General features: G+C 42.1%; 1 protein-coding gene across 1 annotated transcript in view; it reads left to right on the top strand.

The window, feature by feature from the left end:
* Positions 1-13961, top strand: part of SLC29A3 (solute carrier family 29 member 3) — a 36437-nt gene extending 22476 nt beyond the window's left edge. The window contains exons 5-6 of the mRNA XM_072131368.1: positions 8649-8811; positions 13118-13961. Coding sequence (XP_071987469.1) covers positions 8649-8811; positions 13118-13745 — 791 coding nt within the window. The 3' untranslated portion in view covers positions 13746-13961. The remainder of the gene's footprint in view (positions 1-8648; positions 8812-13117) is intronic.
* The last annotated feature ends 2300 nt before the right edge of the window (positions 13962-16261 follow it).

Below are 16261 nucleotides of genomic sequence, written 5' to 3'. Positions count from 1 at the left end.
CACTGGCCGAACACCCCGTCGTACATTAGACACCCTGCTTCATCAGGGAATTGTGGTCTTTTTAGACCAATTACTCCATTGTGACATTTGTTTAAACTTATAATAGAAATGATGTGTTTACAGCATCTAAACCTTAACCTTTACTTTAAAGGGAACCTGTCACTAGGGATCTCATTTTCACTAAAGACAGGTTGCAAAAGCCCACCTACAGTTAAAATATGGCTTTCTGCTTTGCGTTGCAATGTATTTGTGTGTTTTAACTTACCATGAAGCCAGGTAAGTTAAAACACAAAATCATGATTGGTTGGCTTGGTTGCATGTAATTCAAAAATCAACACATGACTTGTCTGTGCTGCTCATTCCTCAGCTCTCAGCCCCCACCTTTTTGCTCCTTCACAGTAACAGAGCTCACAGCATGGTGAGCTGACATCAGTGGGGGAGAGAGGAGCTGTACAGGAGCACAAAGGTGGGGGCTGAGAGCTGAGGAGTGAGCAGCACAGACAAGTCATGTCTTGTTTTTTGAAATGCATCCAAAGCAAAGCCCAATCCCTTGGACTAATCAGAGGATTCTATCAGGATGCCAGGTAAGCTAAAACACACAATTATATTGTAAAACAAATGCTTAGAGAAGGCAGAAAGATATTTCTGCAATGCAGGTGTAATGGGCTTCTGCAACCTGTCTAAACATTAGGTCTCTGGTGACAGGTTCCCTTTAAGGCCTGTTCTTCACAAGTGAGTTTGAGGCATGCAACTCTCATGAAACTCGCATTGTGTGCTTGCTGGAAGGTTTGACCCAGACGCTCAGAAACTGGAATGTAACTCAGCATGTCGGTTCAGGTCCGGTTTATAAGCGTTTGGGCTGGAAGTTCCAGGAAGCGCATGATGCAAGTCTGAGAGTCACACTCCTCAAACTACTCAAATAGGCCTTAAATGCAGCTATAGCCTCCTCGAAATCATTTTATTTTGTACTGGAGAAATGTGCCACTTAATGGGGTATATGCCCTTTTATGACATGATATAAGGCTACGGCTAGATATAAGACGCCACACGGTGCAAGCAAGTCTGTATCAGCGAGGCTTGGTAACAGGAGGATGGGGCAGAACTTTATCCTAAGCTGATGCTACAAAACCATCCAAAATTAGGTGTTGTTTTTGTTACTCCTATAGAACAGTAGATAAAAATGTCTATTCTTGAGCTTCCGGGTACTGTCCTGAGAATTTTTCTCAGGATTTTTAGAATTTGAGGCTGGTGAAAGATACAATCTCCTACTCCCTACAGTCTCCCCTTCTTCTATAATAGCTATACAAACAGAATACTATTTGAGGTTCTTTACCTTTGACATTATGCATCAAGAGACTAGGGTCCCCCCAAAACTTACTGATGATCTATTGAAATGATTTAAAAAATGGAAATTGGTTGCAGGGTTGGGCCTTACCTATAACACCTTCAGAGCGCTGCCTATTTTGGCCCTTTGCCTATTTTTTAACGTCAAGCCATATAATTGCATGCTTGCAGAATGATTTGGATTTTTTAATGGTAGCATATTAGGGGTTATATACAGTAATGCCTAAAATATTTATAAATGTTTAGTCTATTGAGCAATTTAGGATGTGAAAAGAACAGCAGATTGGGGTTTTAATGCTAATAATTCCTTTATTTATAAAGCACACACAGGTTACGCAGAGCTACACAGTTTTCTGCTTGTTTTTTCTTTTATTGCAGTTTTCACACCAAGCTACATCTTACATCTTTCCTCCCTGCTTCCTCTTACTTAGCGGTATATACGCTCAGGGAAGGCCAAAAAAGCCTATGGGGTACGGATGCAAGAGTATTGCATCCACCTCTGGCCTCCGCTGAGCGTATGCTCAGTATCCTATTGATATACACTCACCGGCCACTTTATTAGGTACACCATGCTAGTAACGGGATGGACCCCCTTTTGCCCACAGAACTGCCTCAATTCTTCGTGGCATAGATTCAACAAGGTGCTGGAAGCATTCCTCAGAGATTTTGGTCCATATCGACATGATGGCATCACACAGTTGCCGCAGATTTGTCGGCTGCACATCCATGATGCGATTCTCCCGTTCCACCACATCCCAAAGATGCTCTATTGGATTGAGATCTGGTGACTGTGGAGGCCATTTGAGTACAGTGAACTCATTGTCATGTTCAAGAAACCAGTCTGAGATGATTCCAGCTTTATGACATGGCGCATTATCCTGCTGAAAGTAGCCATCAGATGTTGGGTACATTGTGGTCATAAAAGGATGGACATGGTCAGCAACAATACTCAGATAGGCTGTGGCGTTGCAACGATGCTCAATTGGTACCAAGGGGCCCAAAGAGTGCCAAGAAAATATTCCCTACACCATGACACCACCACCACCAGCCTGAACCGTTGATACAAGGCTGGATGGATCCATGCTTTCATGTTGTTGACACCAAATTCTGACCCTACCATCCGAATGTCGCAGCAGAAATCAAGACTCATCAGACCAGGCAACGTTTTTCCAATCTTCTACTGTCCAATTTTGATGAGCTTGTGCAAATTGTAGCCTCAGTTTCCTGTTCTTAGCTGAAAGGAGTGGCACCCGGTGTGGTCTTCTGCTGCTGTAGCCCATCTGCCTCAAAGTTTGACGTACTGTGCGTTCAGAGATGCTCTTCTGCCTACCTTGGTTGTAACGGGTGGCGATTTGAGTCACTGTTGCCTTTCTATCAGCTCGAACCAGTCTGCCCATTCTCCTCTGACCTCTGGCATCAACAAGGCATTTCCGCCCACAGAACTGCCGCTCACTGGATGTCTTTTCTTTTTCGGACCATTCTCTGTAAACCCTAGAGATGGTTGTGCGTGAAAATCCCAGTAGATCAGCAGTTTCTGAAATACTCAGACCAGCCCTTCTGGCACCAACAACCATGCCACGTTCAAAGGCACTCAAATCACCTTTCTTCCCCATACTGATGCTTGGTTTGAGCTGCAGGAGATTGTCTTGACCATGTCTACATGCCTAAATGTACTGAGTTGCCGCCATGTGATTGGCTGATTAGAAATTAAGTGTTAACGAGCAGTTGGACAGGTGTACCTAATAAAGTGGCCGGTGAGTGTATATCACCTGGAAACACCATGAGCATTGGCGGATATCACTGGCTGCTGCCGATGTTGACTTTTTATTACTGTTTTAGAGAGAAGGTGGAACAGGATGATGTATGAGCATACAGTGGGATATGTCCTAGCCCCCAATATTCCCAACGTATCCATACAACAGAGAGCTACAACGTGGTATGAATGCAGCATAACACTAACAGGCAATCAGTTTAGACTACTTTTAGTGAGAAAGCAGTCTCATTGACACCCTACAATTACCTGTCTAACCTCTTAGATTCTGCTTTGGCCACAATGTTTGAAGGCCAAGGATTGACCTCTAAGGGCCAAGGATATGGTCGCAGCAGGAGAACTGATAATTCATGGGAGAACATTTCCTGTGGTGGCACCGTGATAACATACTGTTATGTCCACTGTTAACATGTTAACCAGAAATCTGAGTAGTCAAAGAGGTTTGATTGTACATCCATATAGGCCTGACAGTGGTGAATGTGACGAGCCTTGAAGTTGTAAGGAAACACCTTTGGGAGAGGCGCTGAGGTACCAGCCACGTGCATGTGTGTCCTTGCAGTCTTCTATGTGCTTTTGTAATGACACAGACTTTTCTGGGATCGCTTCATTTGCATGTTTGATAAGTTAGTAATACATTGCTATGAGTGATGAGTCCCCTGCAGGATTGTATATGGCGTTGTTTTCTTCTGCGCCTCCTTTTCCTCTCCACATTTGTCAAGTTAACAGACACTTGTGTTATTTATTATTTGTAGATGTCTCCCTCAGGAAAGGAATGGGACGTTTTAATGCATTTGCTTTTGATTTTTGGCACGCTTCGTGTTTGCCCCATGTTGTGCATATTTATATATATTTCTTAATGACTACAAAAAGAAATTCCCTGGAAAAAAGAGGCACTTTATGGTGACAGCCATATAAATATCCATGATCCGCATGTGTCTAGTGGTGCTCCATACCTTCCTCAGGAACAGGGATACAAGGGATTTCATGTGCTCACCTACAACATTAACTCCATTACTCCATTAACAAGAGAAGTTTTAAAGTTTTTTTTTCTGGCTTTTATGTGAAATAATATAATCCTCGTTTAATAGAGAATTATACAACCCTCTAATATGTTTTGTGGTTGTAAAGGAGTTGGGAAAAGTTTTGGGGCTGCATTCAGATGGCCGCAGGGGGATTTATATACGGTCAACGTATATATATGTCAGATATACGTCCCCCATAGGACGTAATGGGCACACGGCACTGTCCGGGAGCGGTGCAGCACATGTGCGGCACCGTTCTGTACCCGGGAGGAAGATAGGACGTGTCCTATCTTTTTCCCGAAATACGCCACCATGTGCCATATATTAATATGGAGAGGGAAGGGGGCGAGCAGCGCTTCCCCCTCCTCCTCTCCCCAGCACAGATGTGTGCCTGCATTTGATTTTTATATGCAGGTTTTTACTCTTCTAGATTTTACATATTCTAGTGTGGTCTTCAAAGGAAATCTACCATGAAAATCCATCATGGTAAACTAGAGACACTTGCTCATAGATCCAGGCATCATGACTGTAGTAATCTTCTTATATCTGTTATCCATGGTCTCCTTCCTTCTAAAATCAACATTTAAAATTATGCTAATGAGCCAGAAGGGCTATGGGAGGTTTTACCAGAGCCCCTTAGTGCTGTAGCTTCAGTTGTTGATAGCTTTTAAAAAGAATCTTTTAGCTTTTTTAAAGTGGGAGAGGGGAACTGCTCCTGCACAGTGTAACAACATGTGAAGCTACAGCACGGAGGGGCTCTGGTATCACCCACAGGCAGCTTTCAGGATCATTAGCATAATTCTAAAAGTAGATTTTAGAAGGAATGAGGCCACGGAGAACAAATATAAGAAGATTATCACAGTCACGTATGAGTAAGTGTCACTGGTTTATCATGGTACATTTGAATAGTAGATTTCTTTTAACATTTATAGGCAAAGAGTAGGCACACCAGTTTAATGGGGGTTTCCAATCTTTAGGTGGATAGGTTATTAATGTCTTTACTGGGAAAACACTTTTAGAGATGTGTAATATGAAAGATTAAACAAAATAGGGAACTTGTCATAAAGGAGTAACAACATAAGTCAATAAAGTTGTCACAGATTACCTTAAGTCTCAGTATCCAGAAAAGTTTTAGCATGTTTTAATACACAAGGAAATAACTTTTTTTTTACTTCAAAATGGAAACCCCCACATGAAAACACCGCATTGTGTAGGACGCCTTGTAAGCTTTCCTGTCAGGTTTTTCTTGCTTCTTTGCAAACCACGTTAGAGAAACTTCTACTTCTGCTTCGGGGGCGAGTCTGTGCCTGCTGGGGCTCGCATGGACAGTGTTAGTGATCTACACAGAGTAAACCTGTCAGAAGGATAAGATTTCCATTTATTTTGTATTATATTATATGATTTGAAATATCAGAAAACCCTTTCAATAACTAATTAAGCAAATTGGTGAATATTAAAGTGGTATTCTCTTCTGGGCAGTCACATTCAGTTTCATTAATCTGCCATAGATAAACATTTTTTCAATTGGATGTTATTAAAAAAAATGTTCCTGTGTGAAGATAATTTCTCATAAATGTAGCCATGTTGTCCCTTAGAAACAAGATAGCTTCCTCGGTTACGACCACCACACACGCTGGTAGCGGTGGCCAGACTTGTGCTATAGAGTCCTGCCTGACCCGCATGATTCGGCGATCATTACCACAGAATGGCTGTGTGACATGTAGTAACTCCCGGACGTTTCATATACAAAAACTTTTTGTTTCCAGTAGAGGTGGCCGTATCCAAGGACACAGTCTTGTTTCTAAGGGACAACATGACTACATTTATGGGAAATTATCTTCACACAGGAACATTTTTTTATATAACATCCAATTGAAGAAATGTTTACATATGGCAGATTAATGAAACTATATGTGAGTGCCCAGTCTTCTTTCTATGGTGCTAGAAAAGCTGTAGAAAAGACTGCTCTCTGTCCTTTCATCATGTAATGGCTTAATAGATTAATGTGACTACAATGCTTCATCTCATGGCCTAATACTGCAGGGCACCTCTACTAACCGGTATTGTGCTCACTAGAATTTAGTTTAATTACCTAGAATGAACCTTGGTGAAAAAGTAAAAGCACAGGCAAATGCAAAAGCAATTTACACAAAATATGGAGATAAATACAGGCGGTCCCCTACTTAAGAACACTCGACTTGCATACGACCCCTAGTTACAAACGGACCTCTGGATATTGGTAATTTATTGTACTGTAGTCCTAGGCTACAATAATTAGCCATTACAGTTATCAAATGTGTCTGTAATGAAGATTTATTGTTAAACCTGGTTCTTATGACAACCCAACATTTTTAAAATCCAATTGTCACAGAGACCAAAAAAGTTCTGGTTGGGATTACAATGATAAAATATACAGTTCCGACTTACATACAAATTCAACTTAAGAACAAACCTACAGACCCTATCTTGTATGTAACCCGGGGACTGCCTGTAATGCACAAATAGATTTCATATTGTGGCCACGAGTCTGTCACTAAGTGATTCTGTATCACAGTCTACACGAAAGCCTATATTCACACAACCCTAGGCCAGCGGGCATACGTTGGAGTGAATTTTGCCTAAGCCTTACCCCAGACTAGGGCAGTGGGATACATGACTGTAAATGTGGGATACAGGCAGTATCACAGCTGAGACGACGCCAGTCACTATCATTTATTGGACAGTGGTAAACATCTGCCCTCTACAGGGTAGAACATTTCTAGTGCAAGCTGCTCACAGAATAGACACCACACATGTACAATCACTGGGAGTGCTATGGTGGGGACTGGTGGTGACCATGTGACAGGGGTCCTAGAGTCCCCTGTATACTGGGGTGGTAATCCATATCAATCAAGGGAAAGGAGCATTATGCAACTTATGAAACTCAAGGACTTTCTTTATCATGATCTCTGGAGGTCACTTACATTGTGATAAAGGATACAATTTTTAAAATGAGTTTAGGGGAATACATTAAGGCCCCACTGTTGACCAGATTGGATCTAGCATAGTTTCTTTGCTATAGTCTCCGCAGTTTTTCCGGCACAGACTATAGTAAATGGGGCGGGGCGGGCGCCGCTCCCCGCACACAATTCCTCCACAACGTGTCCATAGCGCCGTGCTGGTCGGAGAAAGCCAAAGCTGGCGAGGGGAGAGAGAAAACCGCGGATAAGCCATAATGAATCGCCCCCAATGTTTATTTACATCATACCTATTTATTTTTACTAAACTTTGCACACATAAATAGTATATCATGTGTAATGAGGAGTAGAATTACTTCTGACATTTATGTGACTTTATTCACCATTTTATGTAACCGTTTTCTCTGTTACATACAGTTCTTGAGTTTGTGGGTAATGGAACTGACTCCACTCCTGCTCACTCATCCCCCACCCCTTCTCCATCTTAGTGACCTCGGGTGATTCTTGCTAGCAAGACAGAATTCAGCCGGAAGGGAGAAGGGATCATGATAGGAGCCAAGTGGCTGTGGATGGAGGAATGAACTCATATGTCCAGGCGGTTCCCTACTTAAGAACACCCAACTTACAGATGACCCCTAGTTACAAACGGACCTCTGGATGCTGGTAGTTTACTGTACTTTAGCCTTAGGCTACAATAAACAGCTATAACAGTTCGCACAGGGGTCTGTAGTTAATCCTGGTCCTTATGACAACCCAACATTTTTATAATCCAATTGTCACAGAGACTAAAAAAAATTTGGTTGGGGTTACAATTATAAAATATGCAGTTTCGACTTACATACAAATTTAACTTAAGAACAAACCTACAGAAGCTATCTTGTACGTAACCCGGGGACTGCCTGTATATAGGATATATCTTTCTTCTATTTACTCTGACAATCCATTTATTTCAAGTATGTTATCGTCAGAGAGCAGTTAGTTTAGTATTGAACTTTTCTCACTGATAGGACATAGAAGAGGACTGAACTGACTACCATGACTCACACCTATTATATATAGTGCAACCTACAAATGGGCATAGGGGGAACAGTTTGGTAGGGGTCTTCCTTAAATATCAGCCTCCATTCCTGGTGTCTTGCAAATGAAAATTGCTGAAAACTAAAAATTAAGTTCATTTTAAGGGTTTCCAGCTTACCTGGAAGTAGGTTGAGGTGGAAGGAAGGAATAAAAGCTGCTCACGCTGTTGGTGTCAGCGGTCTTGTGGTTGCTGCAGCTACTGTGTGGTGTCAGCAGTCACAGATGCTGAATCGGTCATGTGCGGCAATGTTCAAATTTCTGTGACCCTGTAACCACTGATTGACCACAGCAGTCACAAGACTGCCATCAACTTATGGCACAGCCACGGGGAGCGGACGCCACATGCTGGGAACGGGGATCTGGATAAGTACAATCATTTTACTTTTATACTTCTGTGATATATTGTGTTTTATATCCATCACCTTTGTTATAGAAAGTTGATACAAAACATTTATTTTTCATATCCTTAATTTTCAGGTCAGGCAATGGGAGGCACAGTCAGCGCTTTGGCAGCAATCTTGGACCTGTCTATAGCATCCAATGTCACCGACAGTGCTCTTGCCTATTTCCTTACCGCTGATGTCTTCCTTCTTGTATGCATTATTGTGTATTTGATCTTTCCAAGGATGGAGTATTCCAGGTAAGCCTTTACTGTAATTACTCTGAGCAGCGTGTACGAGGGGTGGATAGAGATTTCTATAGATTTTTACTGTCCCTGCTTTGGAATTTAGGGTAAGATTGGTATTAAATGCTTCACTGAATACAGTGATCGCTTCATAGATTATTTTTAGTGCAGTTCACATTTAAAGGAATAGTAAGGAAATTAAACCAAAAAGCAGAAAATCTGCACAAAAACTAAAAAATATACTTCTAATATATATAAAAATCTATATGTGTATATATATTTTATAATATACCGGTATATAAAATCTGCATGTTATGTCAGGGATTTTTGGGTACATGCATAGGACTCCAGCTCACTGCTCTAACTCAATGTAGTCTTGGTGGAAAAAGTAATGGATCACATGATTACTGAACCTCACTACACAGATTCAAAAGCTCTTTGACTTTTTTTCCTAGCTCCCACTGATGCTGAGATAACAGTCCCAGTATCTGACCTTTATAATCCTCTTCACTGAGGGAAGGTGCAGGGTCGGAGGAGGGGGCCTGTGTTATTCTAATCTTCTTTTATACTGAGACACTGAAAGTAATATCATAATACACACCCCTCTGTGTTCCTCTGCTCCAGCGCCTGCTCTCTGACAGTGATCAGATACTGGGACTGAATCAGTGTAGGAGCCCTGTGTTCATCACCACAGGTGGTGAAAGGCCCTCTTTAAAATGGGTAACTCTTTGTTCACATGTAGAGAACATTGTGAGCTTGCATTCACATGTGTTGTTTGTGTTGCTGTTTGAAACACGATTGATTGGGGCACATTTACTTACCCGGTCCCTCGGAGTTCCCAGAAGTGCATTATTTGACAACAATGCACTGTGCCGCGATTCACTAAGATTGTGCGCCCGATATCCTGCATGTGTCACTTCCCCACTCAGGTCCGACAGAGTTCACCATCTTCTGCCCGGTGCATGTAAGTGCATTGGTTGCGACACAATTTTAATCTTAAATCCCGCGCTCAGTCCGAATCCGTCGGATCGTCCGACGGGGCCCCCCATTTCTGTCGCATGAAAGCCGGTGTCGCTGCGCCAAAATCCGATCGCGTGCTGCACAATCCCTTCATAAATCATGTCCCAGTGGCGCAAATCCCGAAAACCATGAACAGTCCGATGGAAATGCGATCTGCGGACCCTAAGTAAATGAGCCCCAGTATCTTCAGCCTCCTAGACACACTGGGGCACAGGTATCATAAGTCCAGCTTTGTCCTTCTGCTTTTTGGGACTTTTCTTGGATTTGGCGTGTGACATTTCGTCACTAGTGACTTATCAACTTTTTAAAACAAAATTTGAAAAAAGTCTCCAAAAGTCGCAAACAATTCTTAACTAATTTGTACGCCTGGTCAGGAGAAGCCCTAGATTTGTGCCAACATTTTTGAAAAAGTCGTAACTTTCTCATCTGGATTCAGGTGATAACTCAGGGAACACTGCAGAAAACTAGACAATGGCGAACTTTCGGGGGAAAAAGAGTTGCAAAAGGGGTTGTTTGTTTATATATGCCTGGGGAGGGGGGAACACTGTAAAAATAATAAAACCCAACCATATATAATTTTTTTTTAATTACTGTTGCTATGGACTGCACAGGTCCATCCTTGTAGCATATATTGAGAAAGAAAGTTCAACTTTAATTGTGAATGGATTGTTAAAGGAAATCTGCAAAATCAAAATTACAATTATGCTAATAGGCTGGAAAGGCTCTGGGGGGCATTACCAGATCCCCTCTGTGCTGTAACTTCACGGGCGGTTACGCTTTCTCCCCTCAACACCCTGGCATCCCCCCCCCCTCCCTCTGCCTGATATAATCTCATGGCAGCATGGTTACAGCTCACAGTGGGAGGGGGGAAAGTGCTCCTGCACAGTATAACAGCCTGTGAAGCTTCAGCACAGAAGAGCTCTGGTAACACTTAATAGAGCCCTGCAGGCTCATTAGCAGACTTTTTAAAAGTTTATTTTAGAAGGAAGGAGACCAACGATAACAAATATACGAAGATTATCACAGTCGCGGTGCCTGGATCTATGAGTAACTGTCCCTGGTTTATCATGGTTGACTTTTATTGTAGATTTCCTTTAATGAGGATATTTGATACTAATTTACCATATATAAGAGGATTGCATAGTTCCTTGTGAGACTTGATGATTTCTTCATTTGGAATGATTAAAATAAATAGAAAACCACAGGGTGAAACTTGAGAGTTTTGACCTCAGATCACTTGTGCCTGTTCCCTCAGGAAAGAGAAGTATCAGACGATTTGTTTCCTTACAGACTAAGGCTACATTCACACTACCGTATGGAGGACGTATATAAGGCCGACGTATATACGGTCGATATACGTCCTCCATAGACGGCAATGGGCGCACAGCGCCCTACGGGAGCGGTACGGTGCAGCACACGTGCGGCACCGTACCGCTCCGTACCCGGGAAAAAGATAGGACCTGTCCTATCTTTACCCGTAGTACGGCGCCGTGCGCCATAACTTCCTATGGAGAGGGGCGGGGGTGAGCTGCACTCGCCTCCTCTCCCCGTGCAATGCCATTGCCCGCTATGGTACGGTATGGAGTGTTTCTCTAGGCGTAGCATCTGGGCCGGCGTTCCTGGCATCTGGGCCGGCGTTCCCGGCATCTGGGCCGGCGTTCCCAGCGTCTGGGCCAGCGTTCCCAGCATCTGGGCCAAATAGTAAAAAAAAAAAAAAATTTAAACAGTAAAAATAAATACATTTTAAAAAAACTCTAAAAATCACCCCCCTTACCCTAGAACTGATTTAAGTTAACAGTAAGAATCAAAAACATGTTAGGTATCGCCGTGTCCAAAAATGTCCGATCTATCATTATATAATAATGGTTATTCCAGGCATTTAACCCCTTAACGGAAAATAGCACACAAGTTGAAAATACCACGTTTTTGCCATTTTGTTACATGTAAAAAATGTAATAAAAACTGATCAAAAGGCAGTACAATCCTCAATATGGTAGCATTGAAAAATGTCATCTCATCTGGCAAAAAATGACCCTGAAGTATGGAAAAGTTATCAGCACCAAAAGTTTTTCAGGAGGTTTTAATTTTTGTAAATGTATGAAAACATTATAAAACCTATATAAATTTGGTATCTCTGTGATCACACTAACTCAAAGAATAAAGGAGACTTGGGGCGCACAGTAAAGAGAATAGCGCAAATGTATTTTTTTTTTACCCATTTCACTGCATTTGGCTTTTTTCTGGCTGCCCAGTACACGGCATAGAATATTAAATACCCTCACTATGAAGTGCAATGTGTTAAGCAGAAAACCAGCCATCACACATCTCTCTATATAGAATAATTTAAAAAGTTCTAGATTTTTGAAGGTGGGGAGTAAAAAAATGTAAAACTGCAAAAACTAAAAAGGGCTTCAGTGTTAAGGGGTTGAGTTAGTTTTTCCTGTAGCTTTATTGTTGAGGACGGAAATAGACGTGCTGCAGTTTGGTTGTGTGACAGCAGGTGGCGTTGCACCTCTTCTCTTCTGGACATGTGAAGAGAAGATTTGAAGCTCAGTGTTACTTTTTGCAGTTTTCAATTGCTATCTCTCTGCAGAATGCACTGGAGCCTGTAAGAGCCCGTAAGATGCCTGTACCTCATGCAAAGAGCTTCAGGTCATGCGCCTGCTAGTATGTTACCACATAATAACAAGACTGTTTTATATAGAATATATTCGTATATTCAGAGCTTAGTTTATAATTCTTGGTACTGGGGGGAGCATTTCATGTTGTACACTTACCCTTAGGCCAGCTACACGACTGTGCGCGTCGATAAGTATGAGGCTATGATGTTTGGGAGTCAGTCTCGGGCTACATTCAGACGGTCGTGGGTTCCCTGGCTGTAGCACACAGCGGGGGAGGGGGACCCTCCTCACCCCTCCCCTTTGCATAACAAGACGAGCATCCACCTGGCTCAGTCACTATGCGGTGATACACTGTATGCTCCCTGTGCCGTGACCGGTAGCCATAGACCTTAGTGGGCACAACCCGAGTGAATAAGCCCTGGTCAGAGAACGGCCTGATTCACAGATGGACCGCTACTGTGTGTCTCTGCCTACCCATACTGCTCTCTGTTTTTTAGCTTCCTCAGTTACATTTTTCACACTATTGATAAAATTCTCATAACTATTCTCAAAAATATGACTGGACCACAGAGCTGATGAATATTTGTTATTTTGTGGTCACAGGTAGGTCTACTGTGTATTCACGTTTCTAATGTGTTTTATACATACGGTATATGAATAACTTTTATTCTTCTTTTAAGCTACTACTTGAATGTAAATGAAGAGAGACCAAACATTTCTGACGATGAAAGCTCGGAGGAGACGGCCAACACATCAAAGACAAACTCTCCGCCGATTCTTCCAATCCTGAAGAAGGTCAAAGTGCTGGCTGCCTGCTTGTTTTACACGTTTTTTATTAGTATCATCATTTTCCCGACCATTTCAGCCGGTATAGAGTCTGTAGACAAATATACAGGTAGTGTATGGACCAACAAGTACTTCACTCCCATGACCTGCTTCCTGGTATATAACTTTGCTGACTGGAGCGGACGGCAGATCACAACGTGGATACAGAGCCCGGGCCCCGACAGCAAGATCCTGCCAACACTGGTTTTCCTCCGAACTTTATTTATCCCCCTATTTATGTTCTGTAATTATCAGCCCAGGAAACATATATTCCAAGTCTTCTTCCAGAGTGACATTTACCCAGTCATATTTACTGCCCTGCTTGGACTGAGCAATGGTTACTTAAGTACACTTTCTATGGTGTATGGTCCCAAGGTGGTCCCCAAGGAGTTGAGTGAAGGTACTGCTATAGTGATGTCTTTCTTCCTAGGATTGGGCTTAGCAATAGGATCTTCTTTCTCCTCACTCGTCCATTTAATTTAATGTATAAACTACATTAGACCAGAATATTTGCTACAGTTTTATCCAGAGACTTGAACCTGAACTAGTGAAATCTACTTCGCAAAAAAACTTAGTTTTTTTTAATGAATTTTAACATGGGTTTTTATGTTGTTCGTTTTACTCAATGTGATGCGCATGGCGGGCAGATTTGTGGCCAGCTGCAGGGGGCATTGTAAAATAAAAAAGAACAGATCTTCACCTTTTATCTCCCCTTCTTTCCTACACTACTGCTCCTCCGCTACTCCGTGTACAAAGCCACAAGAATGGTTTGTGACTGCTGCGGTCCGTCATAGGTTGCAGTGCCGGTGAGTCATTGCAAGGCCAGCGGGACCACCTGCTAAAGCCCACAAAGTTACTCCCTTTCCCAGACCCCTTTCAGTATCAAATAGTTTGATCTTTGTGTGCCTAAAAGAGAAAGCTTGAACAGAACCTGTCAGCAGGTTGGACTCTGCTAAAGTTCTACCTCCCTCAGGTGGGGTATTAAATGTCCTTTCTAGAATTCCCTCTTTTATGTGACATCTCACCAGTTTATCTATAATGACTCTCCCCTTAAGTCAGGCAAATATGACTCTTCTGATCCCATTTTCACATGAGATGAGTCAAGTTAAATGGTTGCAGGCGGGACATTTCAGAAGCCCCTATCTTCTGTTCTGTAGTACCTAGATACATTCTGATTGTGTTTTATTACAGATAAGAATCTCATCTTTCAGATTTTCCCATGTGAGCTACAGAATCAGAGATACAGGCAGTTAATAAACAGGCGGGAACTAGATCTAAAGCTTACATTTCCAACTAAGTATTTAACTATCTGTATGGCTCACAGAACCAGTCTGATGTGAAAAAGTTGAGATTATTACCTTGACACACACAATTTTTTTTATAGGTGCTATGGTATAGATAGGGGCTTCTGAACTGACCTTTCCACTGCAACCACTAGATTTGACTCATCTAATATAACAGTGTTGGTGAACCTTTTAGCGACCGAGTGCCCAAACTGCAAACCCAAATCCCCTTCATTTATCGCAAGGTGCCAACTAAAATTAGAGCAGTAACTTATTGCTCTCTGTTCTTCAACTACATTCAATCTTATTGGCCCCCTGAGGACACCAACAGTAGAAAGGAGGGAAAATTTGCATCATTGTAGCTTCCTTCCAGTGTCCCTCTGTACACAAAGAATCATGGGGCCATCAGGAAGTTCTTCAGAGATAATTTCACCCTGTCTATTCATCTCTCCCTCTTCCTACAGTCCCAAGTAGCCAAGTAAGTCAATTTAAAATATCACTGAAAGTGATATCACTTAAGTTGCTTGGAACTGCAGGAAAATTCTTTGAGTCCTGTCTGGTGTGCTGGGTATTGGCCCGGGTGCCCACAGAAAGAGCTCGGAGTGCTGCCTCTGGCACCCGTGCCATAGGTTCACCACCACTGTCATATAAGAAGAGTCATACTTTCCTGAGTTTAAGGGACATTATTTTTAATGGTAAACGTGTGAGATTTCACATAAAAGAGGGAATTGTAGAAAGGACATTACATGCCCTACCTGCTTTCATTTTATAAACAGCCGTGGGAAAATTAAAGCTGATCGGTTGCTATGGATATGATGGGCTGCCATGGACAACTAGAACAGTTTTGGTCCCGGGGGGGGGGGGGGGGGGGCTTCTGATAAATCTCCCCCGATGACTGGGTGTATTGAAATCTATCAACCTGAAACTTTTTTAGTTGGGAGGTCCTCCATTCCCTCTACCCAGTCAGACAGGTCTACTCTCATATTTGCCAAATTGCTATACGTGGTGCCTTTAGCTGTTAGTTGCTATGAAGCAGACCTAGTTTGATGTATTTATTAGTGTACGACTCCCCTCCCACGTATTGTAGTGGGGCTGGGGGGGAAGTCACTACATGGAGTATAGTGGACTGATTATTATTTTTTTGAAAGCCCCTATTTTTGGGAGGTACTTTTTGGAATGATTGCAGACAGTGTCCGCTGTTAAGGTAGGACCTGCAATGATATTGGGGGATATTGATTAGTTTGTCTATTCCAGAATTCTGGAGTAATTAGCACCTAAATGATTGAGGGTTTTAGACATTTTTGGTCAGTTTTCCAACTTGTCCAAAAATAGGGTGTGACCTCATCACCTAGCTAAAAATACAGTCATAAACTAGAGTAACTAGTAGCTGGTGTATAGTACAACTCCACCAAGTACAAGACTTTTTTCCATTGTATTGATCTTACTGTCCAAAAATAGTTATTCCTTCTCTGATATAAAGGGGTTGTCTGAGCTGCTTTACATATTATAAAATAAGAACATTCATTGACCACTGCCACCAATTATTGGGCTTGGTAGTGGTTATAATATATACTGCATTTCATTGGCAGGGACCACTAGAGGATTTAATAAAAAAATATTTTATTTGATTAAATGATGAAATTCCAACAGACCCCATTATGGTTAATTTAAGAAGCGCCAGTGGCGATGAATCAAACATCATGAAATAAATCCATC

Source organism: Engystomops pustulosus, chromosome 11, assembly GCF_040894005.1.
Source record: "Engystomops pustulosus chromosome 11, aEngPut4.maternal, whole genome shotgun sequence".
Classification (NCBI taxonomy): domain Eukaryota; kingdom Metazoa; phylum Chordata; class Amphibia; order Anura; family Leptodactylidae; genus Engystomops; species Engystomops pustulosus.
Note: the sequence above shows the minus strand (reverse complement) of the source record. Positions and strands in the feature narration are given on the sequence as shown.